Raw genomic sequence first — 17,175 nt, forward strand, 5'->3', positions numbered from 1 at the left:
TCACAGCTTATCAGAAATCATTTTTTTGGTGTTAGAACTAATGAGACAGTTGGCATATTGGAAATAGGACACATGTCTAAGGGAATGCATTCCAAACTTCATCACATTTCACTAGAAGAAAGTAAATTCCATTTAAACGTCACACTTAAAATTAGACAACTGAGTGTTTTGACTTCTTGCGTATACTCAGATAGGATGGGCAGTTTTATCATTTGATTTAAAAAGAAGTTAAGACTTCAAAGCATCAAAGCCCTACAGTACAGTGACATTCCCAGCACTTATCAAGAGACTGTGAAGTACAAGGACTCTAAAGACTAACTGAAGAGCTACTGTAAATCTGAAACACAGTAAACTGCAAACAACAATGCAAAGCATGCGCTTATGTCAGAGGTATACGCTTTGAGCAGATGCCAATGGCCAGTTCGCAGTTTCGCATACTTAAAGCTTTACTAATGCTGCAGAAGGTACATCATGTGCTCTCAGTGGAAGCCAAGGTAAAAATCAAATCTCAGAATACCACATGAATGCGTGTGTCCTTTCCAAGTTCTCTTGAAGGGAGAAAACTTTAACATTATGAGCAGAAAAAAAGAAAAGTTTGTAGACTTCAAAAACAGCTCCTCCATTCCTTTGTTATGGAAGCGTGCACACTCAAGTGTTGCGCATCACTCATGTCAAACACAGGCATCGATATAAAATAGAACAGAGACGTTCTTCCTATAACAATGTGCTTTGGTTGCAACAACTCCTGACAGTTTCAGCGCTGGCTTTTATGTCACAGATAATGATGTTGCTGTGCCACACAAGCCGTTTACCTTTTCTAAAAATTTCAAATGTAGTGAAACAACCCAGTGCAGGTTTAGACGCTTGTATTAAATGTCATCCAATTTTTTGAATACGTTTTATTTTTATTGTGAACATAAACAGTGGAAATGGGTTTCATGCAGGTCTACAGTCATGGTCATTAGTCCAAAAAGACTCATGTCAGGAACTATGTAAACACTGAAAATAAACTGTTGCAAAAAAGCCTATAAATCATACATCGCTTCTTGCCAACAGTAGCCTACTTTCCATCCTCTGTCATGTAAACATGCTCCTGGTAAGATGGGAATAAAACGGGGAATTTATGATTTGTACTATACTCTTATTAACTTGCAGCGCAGAGGGTAAATATCAGCAGTTCCTGTGTGCTGTATTTGTGAACTCAGTCAGGGTTTGCAACAATTCAATGATAATGCCTTGCATGCTACACAGAAATAAAAGGGTTTGTCAGGTTGGAGATGGCCCCTACTGTAAATATCAGTCACGAAAAGGCACTTTGGCAAATTTCAGTATAACAGAGCAGACATGAGTTTTTTTTAAGACTCTTTTGGGGTCCATAATTGTCTCTAAGGGGTCTCAGATTGAGTAGGAAAAACCAAGCCCTCTACAAACAATTACTTTGTCTTTTCCTCACCTTTAAACTGAAATGTCCCCTTCTGTCTCCGCCGGACAAATAACATACACACCAGAGACCAACTATTTACTGTGTTTGTTTGCTTTTCTGTCATCTGCAGCTAGTGTGACCCCCTCATCCACCTCAGCATCAACCATTCAACTAACTCAGTGCAGACACTGGTTACCACAGCAACCGAGACCAGACTTATTTGCTAGCTTTATTTCTTTTACCAGCAAAAGATCCTTTTCCTTTTGTGGAGGAAAGGGATGCATTTCCCACAAATCCCTCAAAATATGATTTTAGCTTTCAAATTGAAAAATAGAAAATGTTGAATCTGAGAAAATCTTTCATTGTATTTTAGGTTACGTCACTGGCTGGCTGTATAGGAAATTAACATTTTTGCACATCAGTTTGAAAGCTTGCGGGCAATTCTATAAAAATGAAGAAACAAATAAATACAATGAAAAACATGTGTTGTACTGTGCAAGCATCCTACTGCTACAGAACTACCTGTAACACTCCAGTTTCTCCACATTCCAAAACAGAAAGAAAACACCTAAACAAACTGAAACTGCAAATTTCCCATTTAAGCTTCCCACAGTGTCAGTCAACTAAGTGCTTGATTAATTTGAAAATAACATGTGGGTGGCATTGTTTTGCCACAGATTTTTTTTTGGTTTTGTTTTGATGCTGATTCATTGAGATACATGTACATTCTGAGATATAGATGGATATAGATAAAGGTCTTTTGAATGCTACAAAAAAAAAAAAAGAAAGTTTACAGTGGCAGAGCAGCAAATCTGCTGCATTACTCATTTTATATCCAAATGGCAAAATTTGGCTGCGTCAAAATGTTCTCACCTAAAGGAACATTCAAACCATCTGGGTATCCATGCAGCATTACTGACTTTCTGCTCATAAGTACAACTGGCTTGGGGCTCAGAAGAGCACTGTGGCTGCCTGTTGAGCTGGCCTTGTGGGTGTAGTGTAGCCAATCCTACTGAAAGTAGCAGCATTTGCCACAGATGCATAGAGTAAGAGCGGCCACAGGCATGTTAACTCTAGTTCATGGCCCATCAATGCAAGACCATTGTGTCCATTGACACAGTACGAACTGAAATTTTCTGTCTCTGTGTCTCTTTCTGTCTGTGTAATTACAGCTTCACCCTCCACAGTAATTACGGACTATTTCAACAAGGATGTGGAATGTCTCCATCTATTTTTCCTTCTCTTCATCTCTTCTTCTTCTTCACTGGCAACACTTTAACGCTTTATTTTTCTAAAATAAACAAAATCCTTCTATATTCTTTTACATTTTCTTTCTATCCTCTACATTCGGGAGAGTAGCCATGCTAACAGGGTGACTTCAAATCAACCTTAATGATCAGTGATTGTCATGAAGCATGTTTGAGTCACTGGAGTGTAGCTTTGGATTTAGCAGTCAGCATCGCCAGTCTATGCCCTTGGAAAAAACAAAAAAAAGCAATGATGAGTAAAAGAAAAGAGAATGTCTCTAAACCATCCGCCCCCAGACGTGCAGAGAAGGTGGGTGTGTGGAGCAATAGTCCTCTCTCAGCATCGCAGTCAAAGGCACAGGGAACAAATCTGCTGTTCCAAAGGCAATGAATGTTATGATATCTCCTGCAGTGCATAATGCAATCTTTTCAAGGCCCTAGGCACCACAGGAATAAACTTGTTGAAACACTATATTCTGGGGGCAGATGTTCAGAAGCACAAGTCATTTTAAACTCCTTTAAATTGCATTTTATAAGACAAGTGGTGCCTTATTTAACGTGCGGCAAGGAAAAAGGCAAATAAAACAATATATGGCATTTTCACTTATGCAGCTCCAGACAACTTCTTATTGTAAGACCAAACAAACGACACACAGCACTGTATATACATCAAAGAGGCTGGTTTACACTAGATCCTTTCTGGGGCTTTTAGTAAGCATTTCATTAGCTCTATAGCTCCTTTTATTCCCTTTCTGAAATAAACATGTCCATATTTGAAAAATAAAATAAAATACTATCCTTCTATCGCTATTCCTCCCTCTCACACGCCTTCTCTAGCCCTTCACCAACTGCAAGTCTTTTAGCACAATGATATGACAGAAACACATAAGAATAATGGCACGTTGTTGCTAAGAGACCACCTGTTCAGATCTCCCACATGAGATTGTGGTGAAACTGTAGTTCTCTTATCATCACCAGAGTAACATTCATTTGAGTGTAGTGAATGTCACGACAATATTGCAACTGAGAGAGAAACCTATTACATAACAAGATGTCTTTTAGGCAGAGAAACTACATTTCAGATGAGGGTTTTTTCTTTAATCAGACATACTGCAGCCGCTATCAGGCAACCACAAAATGAAGATCAAATAACAAGAGCGCACTGCAGAACGCGCTTGATCCACTTAACGTCAAACGACTATTTTGCCACATTCATAACAGACATTTGAGAAAATGGCATCTACTGGCTTCCGGGCTGTGTTGACATTTAGGGAGTGGTGTTCCATGGGAAAACGGCGCTGTCCTGAGGGCTAGTGGTGATGAGCCACACCCTTTTATTTCCTTACCTGTCAGGGTGTGTTCAAAACCTGCACTGCATTGTATCAGGGGCAGAACACGCAATACTTTCTGTGACAAAGGGTGAAGAAATACAAGAAAAAGTTACATTCTTCCACGGGGCGTTTAGCTTTGATGTAAACGTCCATGTTATTTATTCTTCAGGAGAGCAGCATATAATGTTAGCAGTTAAGAGGTTGCACTATTGACTGGCTTAGCACACAGCTCTGTTCTTTCGAAGCTGCATTCAGGCTTGCTCTAATCTGTTTATTCACTTCATCTTGTCCTCCCCTCCTCCCGAGCCAGGTCAGTCTGAGACTTGATCCAGCGGCATGCTAAGAGGCTTGATCTAGGCCACCACCTTTCACAGGCAGCCGGTGGCATGACCAGCTGGTGGAGATGACAGCAGTGCAGACACAGACGTTCTCAAACATGCAAGCGCTGAGTGTCAGTCTTAAGTATCTGTCTCCCTGTGTCAGCACAGGAATGACTATATACCAGTCACCTCGTCTGGAACTGCCAGTCTACGTGAGGGAGGAGAATTGAAGTGAGTCATGGAGGATCATGCAGGGATTGCTGGGTTTACAGAGTTGACTCCCTTGTTGATTAAGATAAAGTCATCTCTGGAAAGTAAGGAGTGTCTCTGCCCTTTGCTGAAGGAACAATACTCAGAGTGAGATGCAGAATCCCCACTCTTGCTCTCACCATGCCTACAGTTCCAGCCCTGTTAAACACACACTCTCAACTGGGCTAACATGACTCACAGCAGCGCAGTTACCCCCCTCACCTCCCTAGTGATTACTCGGTATCTGCCCAGCTGCTGACTACAATGACTTTACAGTCTCTGCATATTTTTTTAAACATTTTCTCTTCCTCAGGAGTTGTTTGCTTGCAAATCAGACAAACAACTATTGTCTGCTGTCTGATATGTACAGACCAGAGAGATAAGCAGGGTTACAAGGTTTTGGAAGTTAAAGCAATTATTTTTGTGTTTATCGCTTGGAGGTGCACAAAACTATTCATGTTCAATCACCACAGGCAATTAGCACAAAAAAGGTCTAACATGAAAAACAACAATTTGAGATTCCAAGTTTGACTCTTACTCAGCAAAACACAAAGAAATATTCAATCATTATGTATTTCTTTCCAAGCCAGTGATCATACGGTGGATGAAGTTTCCATTTACCTCTGTGCACTTTCAGGCATCCATTTTCTATCATTTTAATCTAATCCTGTAACAGAAGCCATGACTTGTACTGTTTCATCAGTTTGGCTGAAACTCCCCTGAAATTAAAGATGACAGTCTGCATTTCAGCCTCAGGCAATGTGTAATTTTGCATCTTAACTCATAACAGTAGATTCAAGTGCTGAAACATGCTGATTACTGCATTATTTTGAGTGTAAACTATGGTTAATAAAATTTTTATAACTGATCCAACTCAATTTTTTTTGTCTTGATTAAACAATGATTGTGCCACATATACAGTCAATGGAATAATTATTTGACCCCCTGCTGAATTAGGAAGTTTGCTCACTTTCAAGAAAAGATAAGTCTCCAATTTTCATAGCAGTTTCCTTTAAATGGGGAGACACAGAATACCAAGCAAAAATCTAGAACAAAACCCCACATTAAATTAAATAAATGCTATAAACTGACTTCTCTGTCATTTAGTGAAATAAGCATTTGATCTCCAAGCAACATATGACGTAGCACTTGGTGGTCACTGGGTTTTCACATGTTTCAGGATGGATTTTGGCCCACTCCTCTTTATAGAAACACTCTAAATCCTTTAAGGTTCTTCAAAGATTTTCTACTGAGGAGGACTGAAGTCTGGTAACTTGCTAGGCCAGTCCATGATTATGATGTGCTTCTAAGCAAGCCACTCCTTTGTTGCCTTGGCAGTGTGTTTCGATTGTTGTCATGCTGGAAGACCCAGCCACGAAGCAACAGCCCCAAAGCATAATGTTTCCATCTCCTTGAAGTTGGTGTTCTCTGGGTCATACACAGCACTTTCTTCCAAGCCTTCTCTGAATCATTCAGATGTTCACTTGAAACTTAAAATGGTCCTAAACATGTGCCTTCTTGAGCTGGGAGACCTTATGGGTGCTGCAAATATGAGTCCACTAGGCATAATGTATTTCCAGTGGTGTTCTTGGCGATTGTGGTCCCAACTGCCTTCTGTGTCTGCCGGCTTTCGCAAGATCCTCCTCACCTTGTGAGGCAAGATCTTCAGACTGAGGGCAATTGACGGTCATTTTGTATTTCTTACATTTCCAAATAGTCACAGCAAAACTTGTCACCTTCTCACCAAGCTTCTTGTTGATGGTCTTTTAGACCGCTGCAGCCTTGTGCAGGTTTACAGTCTTGTTCTTAATATCCTTTGAGAGCTCTTTGCTCTTGCCCATACTGGCAGAGATGTTGGACTGGAAGAAGCTGATTCAGAGGACAGGTCAGCTTTATACTCATAAAAAGTTTAGATCATTTATCGATTAATTGTAATCCGTGTACCACAAAAATAGCACATAGCTATCTGTATATTAGGAGACATAATTCTTTGTGGGTTGCACTGGATCAAATACTTGCTTTTTTCCTGGATTTTTGGATGATATTCTGTTTCTCACAAAAATTAAACTACTATAAAAATTTGAAACTGCATTTCTTTGTGAAAATTAAAGGTCATAGGACGGGATCAAATAATAATGTCTTAAAAACATGCAAAAGTGTCTGTTAACATATACCCAAAGCTAGTCTTAATCATCTTATAGAGAGGCAGACAATATCTAGAGTTGTGTTTCAAGGATGACCAGAATAAAGACAATAACACACAATAACACAGATACTTGTGGAATAATTTCTGACTGTTAACTCAGTTCATCACTGCAGCTCTACTGCATTAACAACACGCAGTATACAGTAAAAGACTCGTGTTTCTCCCCTCACTGAGATATGGGTCACACTGAACTCTTGAAATATTAAAGAAACAGTACGAAACTTGCTTTTATGCTGCAAGGTTTGGTGAAAAAAGCATGACAAAGTGCCAAAGAAGCAGTGACTATAGATAACACTCACTCTCTGACCTCCTGGCTTTTGCCACTGGGTCAGTTCCCCAGTGTTGGAAGTGGGACTCTCTTTCGCCACTCTACTGCCCATCAGTGTTGGACTGTCAGGGCTTTGACAGGGTTTTTTCACCCCAGAGACAGAGACTCACTGCTGGGCTTTTACTTGAATGAGCACCAAAATCTGCAGAGGGGTCTGTTCTCCCCAAAGAACTCGGGAATCTGGAGCATTTCTTTCTTCCCCCTTTTATGGAGGGACTGATTTACCAACATTTGCAGGAAATAAGCACTTGTATAAACCCCATATGATAAAGGGCATTCAGGTAAACTTGGAACCAGTGCTGGGAACATTTACTTCAATTTATGGCTCTAAGAACCCCTAGATGTCTGCTCATTTCTGATACCTCAATTCCCTATAGGTATCAGAACAGCTCGTCTTGACTCATTCATGGGTTTCGCAAAACTTCTGCTGGCTTATGCTTTGCATGGAAACAGCTAGCGATAGAGTATATTTAGGTTATTACACGTATCAATACCTAGATATATATACAGATATAAGATAGAGACCACCTCAAGCAGGCCTAAGTCATTAAGGAAACCCAAGAATATTACAGAGCAGACACAGGAGCAAGCCATCATACGGTGAGATTATGTTGACATTCCATTACTGGCTGCAACTCTAAACCATGGCAAAGGTTGTTAAACAAAGCCTGCAGTGAGGTTTAATAAATTATAAAGCAATCAGCACGAAAACAAGCGCATGATTAGGGCATTAGCTCTTTTAAGTTATTCATCAACCACTTCTATAATCAAATGAGCATTCCAGCCATGTATACACCAACAGGGGAAAGCACTGGTAGATGATAAATGGCAAATTTCCTTATTATTCTGTCATCAGGTGCTCTTCTTTAGTATACAGCTGTAAATCCAACCCATTGCTGTTTCTACAAAAAGAATTTGAAGACAAGTTTTGCATTAAAAATACTGAGACATGAAAAAAGCTAAAAAAATAAATGGTGGGCTTAGATGGTGCAATCGCTTCCATTCATTTTTTACCTAGAATGTGTCTTTCCCAGAATTGAGGCTTTGCAATCAAACGCAGTTCACATGGAGTTTTAAGAAGAACAGGTTTGAAGAGGCAAATATTTACTTGTTGCAACAGGATGCTTAGGCTTTTGTGCCACTCGAGCACCGACTTCTGGAATGCAGTATGTTAATGTTTCAGCAGGCTGTGCTCAATAACCAGTAGTTAACCAACGAACAGCTCACACTACCTTCAAGCAGACCGCTATAGGTGTAGGCTACTCATGCAACAGGCCAAGGAGCAGGAATAGCAAGAGTGAGTGACTTTGATTTTGCAGTTTTGATGGAAAGGTGTTGCCTTAAGTTGTGGTGGAACGCAAAAGTACAGGGAGGCGGAAAATACATTATTTTTGATCAAGTGAAAAATAAAAAATAATAATAATAGTAACCTGCTGCGTTTCGGCGCCTCTCCCTTAAGGGATCATCGATGATTTAAAAAAATGGGTTTTGAATGCATCTTGACCAAAACTATACAAAGATCAAATTCATTTTGCCGCTGCAGTGCTTACTTTGCGGCTGAAATTACATGCTCGTATATACCTCCGAACTTTATTAATTAGTTGAACCTTACCTTGTAGACATTTTCCGTCAAACGGTGAACCTCGTCTGTGCGAGACATGGTGAAATCTTCAGCCAGGACCATAAACGTTGTTTTTTTACTTTAAACGTGTATCCGCGGAGAGAAAGGGAAAAAAAAAAAAAAAAAAACAGGGGAGAGACGGGTAAATGCACGAGTGCGAGCTAACAACAGGCGAGATAAGACACCGAGTGGCTCTGCGCTCCCGAAACCCACTAACTAAACACACCTTCTCTCTCCACAGCTGACAGTCCGATGCTGCCTTTACGGTCTACTCGGAAGTTCTGATTTTTGTTGGGCTTCCTTTATTTTATTTTATTTTTTTCGCAATCTCTTAAACACTGTGTGCGATGCGAAGATTTAAACAAAAGAAGTATAACATAGTATAACATTTTCCACCTTTTGTTTACAAGTTTAAAAGTAAAATCTAATACATTCGGACGTATAGATTAGGGGTAAACAAGAATGAGAAAATATGAAGGGAGGGCTTTTATCCCCCAAAAGTATAAAATTTAAAAACCCAAACAATTATTAAAGGCTGTCATGGTAGCCTACGTTATCATGGCAATGAAAGTCACATAACGAAATTTCTACTACGTTGCGCGACGTGTTTTTGTTATACTAAACGGTTAAAAACATTATTTCCCACGGTAATAGAACGCAGCACCATCTTGTCAAAATGCAGATTTAGAGCCCGCCCCCTAAATCTCTACCATTACTAAATATTTGAGGCAAATTCGTTCTCGTAGCCACAAATTCCATGTATTTTAAAATATGTATGTTTATCTATTCATATCGCTCCAGTGTTTACAATGATAAGCTTGGTAGAGTTATGCACAATAGGACCTAGCATATACCTTAACCTATAAACATATATGACTAAGCATGAACAGCTGGTTAAAGTAGTGGGATCATCCTGCCAGTTTATCTCCATGCGCACCAGTAATCAGTAATAAATGATAGAGTCTCAGTGTGGTGAATTTAAGCCATATTCCTCCGATTAAAGCCATTATACACCACGTAAATCTGCCTCAAGTATGCCTACTATTACATGAGGCTTTAGGGAAGTCGCACTGTACCTGTTACACCATAGGTGCTGTTTTTCCTCATAGGATAATTTGTGTTAGCTGCATTGTACATGCTAATTAGTGTCTAATTGCTGCTTAGTGTCAGATTGTAAATACTATATTTTCTTCCTTGTCTAAACATCACCCACATATTAGCAACATGAGATTTTGATTTTCTTTCAACAAGTACACACTAAGGGCACTCTAAATGAAGACACCTGTTATGTGGAGTGCGGTGTAGAAAAACACAAGTGAGGAGTGCCCCCTTCTGGAGAAAGTATGGTGCATATTTTCACTGGTATTTATTATTTTTATTAATTTTTCATTTTATAAAAATTACAAGAAAGACAAAAAATAATCAGTTGTGGACAAATAAAGACAGGACAGCGTTTGTTCCCACAGCTCAATTTAATATGTAAAGCTGTAAATAATGTGTAAGACATCTAAAAACTCCTGTTATTCTACAATAACAGCTACAATGCAACACTTCTCTTCCTAACCAAATCAGACACAGAGAAATAGAATATTTCACTTTATGCATGACTTAAGTGGAGCGGTGAACCAAGTACAGACAGTGCTGATGCTGTAAATTGTGTGAAGATGCACTGATGTGTGCAGGTCCCGTGTTCACATACCAAATCCCAGAAAAAAAAAGAAATCCACCTCTTTATGCAGCTTAACACTGGATACAGACCACACATTCAGTCTACTAGGCTGCCAACAGCTCTCTGTCTGGCTTGCTCTTTGCTTCTCGCCTCTCTAGAAAACACAAAATCAAAATAAAATAGTGTGACGTCAAACACTAATTTATGGTTGTTTAAGGAATGATTTGTTGAGTGAAAGATTAGATGTACCTGGCTCTGCTTTAGCTGCTTCTGACACCTCTGGTATTGGTTCACTGGGGACCTCTGGAAGTGCTACGTCTTCTTCCTGTTTCAGAAAGAGAGATTACGAAAGCCAGCTGACATATTTAGTTCCTGAAAAGCTGAAAAATTTGTGGACTTATTATCAAAGCAGTACTACAAAAAGTTGCACAACGATTTTATTTTAATTTTAGTTTAGGTGCATAATATATTGGACAAAGACAGTTTTTGACATTTTGGCTCTGCACACCAGAACAAGGGATTTTAGATTTTTTTAGAAATCAATTTGTGATTGAAGTACAGCAAACAGTATGCCATTAACTAGGAATTACATCCATTTTTATGCACAAACCTCCATTTTCCTAGACTCAAAATTAGTCACATAAACCAACATAATTTTAAATATAAGGACTGTTTCTAATACTTGTCTAAAAAGCCATTGCAGCAAAAGACTGCCTGAAGTCTAGAACCCACGGACATCAACAAAATGCTTTGTTTCTTTCCTTTAAATCCTCTGCTGTGGCATGTTCTGCATCCAGGTTTGCATTTAGTAACTGTAAAGCTATGTTGTGGTGGGATCAGGTCACACGTTTGGTCATTGAAGGATATCTCATTTCTTTGCCTTGAGAAACTCTTGTGCTGCTTTTGTAGTAAGCTTGGACATATATGCTCGAGTCATTATCTATGTGCTGCAGTCAGTTTTGCAGTATATGCCTGCATCTGAGCAGAGAGTACAGCGCTGTACACTTCAGAAATATTCCTACTACTTCAATCAGCAGGCACATCATCAATTAACACTAGTGGCCCAGATCCACTGACACCCCTACATGGCATAACATTGTCTCCTTTTCATATGTCTGATAGATTTATTGTGTTCTTTTAGCCTGATGGCCTTTCTCAGTTTCACCGATATTTCTTTTGGCCTCATATTAAACCTTCTAAAAATCTTTTAAAAATCCACTGTGGTGGTGTTCAGAGGCAAAACTGCAAAAAATAGTTTTCTTTGCTCAATAAATGATGTTGTTTTTTCCCCCAGATGATTCTATTGATTTTCAGATATATTCATTTTAATTGCCCCTCTTACAGACATTTTCTGGGAGGTCTCATGTTGTTTCCATGCATTACCTCTTTAGGTTTTTTTTTTTTTTTGCATTTACACCATACTTCACAGTTTCCAAAACACTATAGCTCCTTCAAAATAAAATAATATTCCTCTTTTTTTTTTTCTAAAATCAATTTCTGCTTCTTGTTGCTTCAGGTAATTTTTCTTTTTTCATCTTAAAACAACTTGTTAATCTTTATAATGAGCTTTCTATTCAGGAGTTGTTTTTTGTTTGTTTCCTGTTTGTAAAGATAATCTACAGAGAAATTTGCACTGGTGTAATTCATGCAGTATTTGGGTTTGTATAACTGATTTCATTGTACAATAGTGAGGTCTAGCAGTGTGGGAGGATATTTTTGTATGCATTTAAAAATTGTCTTTAAGAAGAAACACATTTAATTCAGCTTCAAATACAATAATATCTACTGCGCTACAATTTTATTTGCATAATTGTGTCAAACTGATTCTTAAAACTAGTCTTTGTACAAATGTGAAAAATAGTAATTTACAGCATGTAGTTTGACAGACATGTGAATGTGTAATTTAGGATAATAATTACATCATAAAAGAATAATCTTCTGAGGTTTTAATCACAATGAATTAACCAAATTCATACCCACAGTTGTTTCATATTCACTGTGTTATTATGCTACATTTATATTGTAATTAGCTTAAAAATTCTTCTTCTAAGTTTGCAACACAGTTTTCTTCTCTTCAAAAACCAGATTTCTATAGATTTAAGATTAAATGGCAATGTTCAGTTTAGGTGTGATATCCCTGCATGAGTTAACCGTGAATCACAACCACATAATTGCTCAAGTGGAAGCACTCAGTGGCCAGCAGTTGAATGCTGCGGTCACGCTCGGAGCCTTGGTGGGCGTAACTATTAGATGAAGTGGGGCGATAACAGCAAAAGAGCATGCATGCTTTGGAAATATTTTTAGTAATAACAAAGGTTTACAATGCAGTGTAACACCCACCTGAGTGATAGCTTCCAGCTCTGCTAAGACAGCATCCTCATCCTCTTGTGTCAGGACTCCAGCCAACATTTCATCTATTTGCTACAGGTGCATAAATGAAGCAATAAATTAAAAACAAACAAACAAACTAAATCGTTGATTTAAAAAATTCTCTTAAAGTGATATGTATCATCCCAGAACATACACTACAATATGAAGGAAATAATTACTATTGGACATGTAGTTTAATCAAACCTCAGCTGATTTTTGGCATACATGCAGTACCGGTATTAATAATAGTTCTGTGCAGGTATATTTGATAAACATCAGGCATTTTACCCTTTGATAGTCAGTCGATTCCTGTGTCTCATCCAGGATTCTCTCCACATCTTCTATTGACATGATCTGTCATAATGTTACATTATACACTCATGTTTATAACTCTTAAGGTGGTATTAAAATATTTTGAAAATGCATAGTACAGGAAAAACAATGGAAAGCACTACCTCATGCATGCTCTTCAGACAGTCGTTGCCAACTTTAAGTCCCTCAATGACTTTCATTTCAATTTGCATGAACTCAATGTCTTGAACCTGTTGACAAACAATTACATTGTAAAAATAGTTACATGAAATATAAATAAACAAAACAACAAATCAAATAGTATTTGTCCCTTTTATTTTCTCATAAAATAGTGATTAAAGAGAGACTGAGTTAAAACAAACACTTTACATTACACTATTTTTTGGTTTGGATTAGCATGAAATATAGTAACAAATCACAAGTAATCACAAAACAGTATTGTATCACAAATGAATTTAAGGCCACAATGGACTTCTCAACTTTGGACCAATTTGCATTTAAGCAATCATATTATTAACAGTTATTTTGGAAACTGTTAAATACTGCAGAATTGAACTGGTCCACTCTCCCTTGGCACTGAATATCAAAGCCTGGTGGACTGATGCTATGAAACTTACCATGCGCTCGAGATTTGAAATCTGATTTTCGGTCTTTTCTAGTAACTGATCCTGGTACCGTTTTTTCTTAAGAAGCAACAGCGCTTTTCTGCAATAACAAATGAAAACACAAAGCATCATATTGCAAAGAATATCTTTTGTTTACAGTACGAATACAGTGTGTACCGCTGCATGCCGAATAAAGTAAATTGAATTACAAAAGAGAAAACGGACTCTGTGCAGGAGTCATTAACTTGGGAAATTTTAAGTAGCATTATCCATATTTAAGTAAACCTCATTTGTTTACATTGTTGCCAGTATTCACAGTAGTGTAACTACATGCTGGTAGATATTGTGTAAAATCGAGACTTGTGCTTACTCCTTCTTGCCATCTTGTAGCAGCTGCTTTGCTAGACGTCGCTCTTTCTCCAGCTGCAAGGTGATTCTCTTTTGGTACTGCTTCAGCTTGTCTCTCTGCTGCTTCAGTTGCTGGACAAAATCCCCAACGAGAAAATGAAAAAAACAACAACAACAACAACAATATAATATACACATTCCTTGCCATTTTATTGGGTACACCTTGCTAGCCATGAGTTAGATAAATATGTTGGTTCATACTGACATGACAGCATCACACAGTTGCAGCAGATCTGCACCACCCGTTACACCAAATCACAGTGCTGACTGTGAAGGCCATTTGAGTACAGTGGCTTCATTGCCACGATCAAACAAACAGTTTGAGTTGATCTGAGCTTTTGACATGGCGCATTATTCTGCTGGAACTAGCCATGAGAACAAGGATAGACTGTGCTTAGAGTCATGGATATAGTCAGCTACAATACTCAGGGAGGATGCAGCATTTAAATGTTGCCCATTTGGTACAAGATGGGGAGGGTGGATCAATGCTTTCATGTCGTTTACAAATTCTGACCCTACTATCTCAGTGTCTATGGTGCAATTTTGGTGAGCTCATGTGAACTGTAACCTAATTTTCCTGTTCTTAGCTGCTGTACCTCACCTGCTTCAAGGTTTGCGATGTTGTTTGAAACTTGCAGAAGATGTGTTTTTCTGCATACCTTGGTGGTAATGAGTAGTAGTTACTGTTATCTTCTCATCAGCTCAAAGGAGTCTGCTCATTTGCTTATGAACTCTGTCATCATCAGGTCATTTTGAGAGAACTGCCTTTAGGAATGTAACAGCAGATCTGCCTCCATAGACGATCTCTTGCATCCTCTTCCGCTCTCCTTTCATATATCCATAATTGTGGTCTTTCTCTTCGCCTCCTGCCTGACAGCTTCATCTTTTACATCCTTTGCTACCATGTAATTGGCTGATTAGATATTAGATATTAGCCTTAAGCAGCAGTTAAACAGGAGTACCCAATTTTTTTTTTATCTACTAAAAAAGTAACGAAGAAATAGACACAAAAACACAAGGAAGAGGTCCATAAACTGATGTCGCATATTATAAATAGATGTACTCATTCAGTAGATATTTTATGAAACCAATTCTGTGCTAAACGGAGGAGGGGAATACAGTTCTCACGAGATACGAGTCGCAGAGAAACCCAACAGTAAGCACATCGGGCGATATTAATTCATCTCGCCGTGTGACCACAGCACAAGACCGTGCAACCCCTAACACTAGCCCGATAACGGGGATGCTATAACCGCTATCAGCTCACCAAAATGGCTTTGTCCTGCTCCGTTACACGAGAAGGTCGACTCTTTCTCCCAAAGACGTTTCCCATTATTCAGCCACATCCCCGCCACATTCTCCCGTATCAACACAAAAAATATCACTTTTTGCTAAACATTTTGTACGATAGTAATTAGCCTAAAATGGCTAACAGGCTAACTGACTACACCATGCCCTCAGTTCTTTTTGTTTTCCGCGTTTCCTACGGCAAGCAAGGCAGGACGTATAATCCGAAGCGTTACATTACTTGATTATTAGAGCTCGTTGTTCTGATATTCATTCCTGTTATATTGTGACATGGTACGTGCGGTAACAGCTGCGCCTATTACTATGATAAAATGAATTCAACTGCAGATTGTATAGGGGGCACATGTTAAACACTCTCGCCGGACTGTTGGTACCTTGGAGAGCTTCCGCCTCTCCGGGGGTTCCAGGATCAGCACCATGGAGAGCAATCAAGAAACGTTTCCTCTAAAAATAGCAGATTTTGCTCAACATAAAGGCAGGAAATTAACAGACAGCTCTTGTATTATTTCACATTAGTAAGGTTAAGCAATGTGATAAGAGGACAGCATTCTAAATGACTCAATATTGTGCAAAAGTCTTGGAAACAGAGACAACTCTTATTTATTTTTAGTTTACTTCCAAGGAGCCAGACTAAGTTTTTCATTAGAGTTTGCCGTTGTGTCTACACATAAGAGACGTTTCGTGAAGTGCACATTTTAAACGGCACCTTTAGATACTTTTGTTACACCAGTATGTTGCGAAAAACATTTAGTTCCCATTTCTTTAGTTGAATCTACAAAAAATATCAAAGATAAAACGGTTAAACAGCCATAAAACTGTATTCTTGCACCAAAATGATTCTCAGCTATTAGACAAAAAATGTGACATACCAAAGTGTATATTTATTGTGTCAGGTTATGCCAGATTACATGAGAACTAGGCTGAAAATCATTGGCAACAGGCCTCATGGAGTGATGAACTCAAATGTGAAATTTGGGTCAATACTGTATGTATGGAGAAGGTCAGGCAAGTGGTACAATAGTTAGCATCCATCTGTCAAACATAGAGGCTCTATCATGATCCAGGGCTACATTTCAGCCAGTGTTGGTTGTTGGGGGATCTTGTCAAATGTTGATATTGTTGGAATTATGAATATAGATAAGTATCATCAGATTTTGATCCAACATGCAATACTATCTGGAAAGGAACTGGTTGCCTGCAGCTTTATTTTTCAGCATGAAAATGATCCCAAACACAGCAAACACATACCTGGATAGAAAACACACAATGGAACAGTATCAGTCATGCCCTGGGCTCCCCAGTGCCCAGACCTTAACATCACTGAAGCAGCGTGAGATCAGTTTGACAGAGAACAGAACAAAACACAGCCATAATACAAAGAAATGATCTGAAGACTACTTAAAGAAATGACAAGAAAGCTTACCTAAGAGAGTTAAGGCTGTGCTGAAGATTAAAGGTGGTCAAAGCAAATATTGACTTTTAAAGTTGTTAGTACTGTACAAACTATTTTTTATTTTTTTACTAATTACTAGTTTATTTGTGTTTTGTGGTAGGTTGAGTTTAATGTCTTGGCTGTTGTAACATAGACATCCCCGAATGTAATTTTTCTTACTCATAACACTACCATTTTTCTGTGATTCATAAATAATATGCAGAATAAAGTGTGCTGGGCTGAGGGGCATGCTTTGGAAAATAACTGTACTTCAAAAAGACATATTTTACATGTATACCATCAACTATAGGTGAAGAATAGTATTTCAATAGATAGAAAAAAATCA

General features: G+C 38.5%; 2 protein-coding genes across 5 annotated transcripts in view; both read right to left on the reverse strand.

The window, feature by feature from the left end:
- Positions 1-8,948, reverse strand: part of LOC146671751 (BAR/IMD domain-containing adapter protein 2-like) — a 57,766-nt gene extending 48,818 nt beyond the window's left edge. For 3 of the 4 annotated variants that reach the window (XM_085404095.1, XM_085404097.1, XM_085404096.1), the window contains exon 1: positions 8,717-8,947. In XM_085404095.1, the coding sequence (XP_085260221.1) occupies positions 8,717-8,788 (72 nt within the window). In that variant the 5' untranslated portion in view covers positions 8,789-8,947. Of the gene's footprint in view, positions 1-8,716 lie in introns of all 4 variants that reach the window. The other variant, XM_085404100.1, reaches the window with a different exon arrangement.
- Positions 8,949-10,158: 1,210 nt separating this feature from the next.
- Positions 10,159-15,584, reverse strand: LOC146671752 (charged multivesicular body protein 6-like). Its single transcript, XM_085405234.1, has 8 exons — positions 15,357-15,584; positions 14,052-14,161; positions 13,694-13,781; positions 13,220-13,306; positions 13,053-13,118; positions 12,735-12,815; positions 10,644-10,719; positions 10,159-10,548 (listed from the first exon to the last, which is right to left on the reverse strand). The coding sequence occupies exons 1-8, from the start codon at positions 15,420-15,422 to the stop codon at positions 10,499-10,501; spliced, it is 624 nt and encodes a 207-aa protein (XP_085261360.1). The 5' UTR covers positions 15,423-15,584; the 3' UTR covers positions 10,159-10,498.
- Positions 15,585-17,175: the final 1,591 nt, after the last annotated feature.

This window comes from Rhamphochromis longiceps, linkage group LG4, assembly GCF_057381845.1.
Source record: "Rhamphochromis longiceps isolate RC_006_pf linkage group LG4, R_longiceps_female_GT1.1, whole genome shotgun sequence".
Lineage (NCBI taxonomy): Eukaryota > Metazoa > Chordata > Actinopteri > Cichliformes > Cichlidae > Rhamphochromis > Rhamphochromis longiceps.

What these genes read in the sequence shown, in the direction of transcription:
- LOC146671752 (XM_085405234.1), bottom strand. Translation starts at nt 15,422, where the DNA reads ATGGGAAACGTCTTTGGGAGAAAGAGTCGACCTTCTCGTGTAACGGAG. An exon ending in TTTCAAATCTCGAGCGCATG is followed by an intron (nt 13,307 to 13,693) that starts GTAAGTTTCATA and finishes GTTTGTCAACAG; the next exon opens with GTTCAAGACATTGAGTTCAT. An exon ending in AGCAGCTAAAGCAGAGCCAG is followed by an intron (nt 10,549 to 10,643) that starts GTACATCTAATC and finishes TGTGTTTTCTAG; the next exon opens with AGAGGCGAGAAGCAAAGAGC.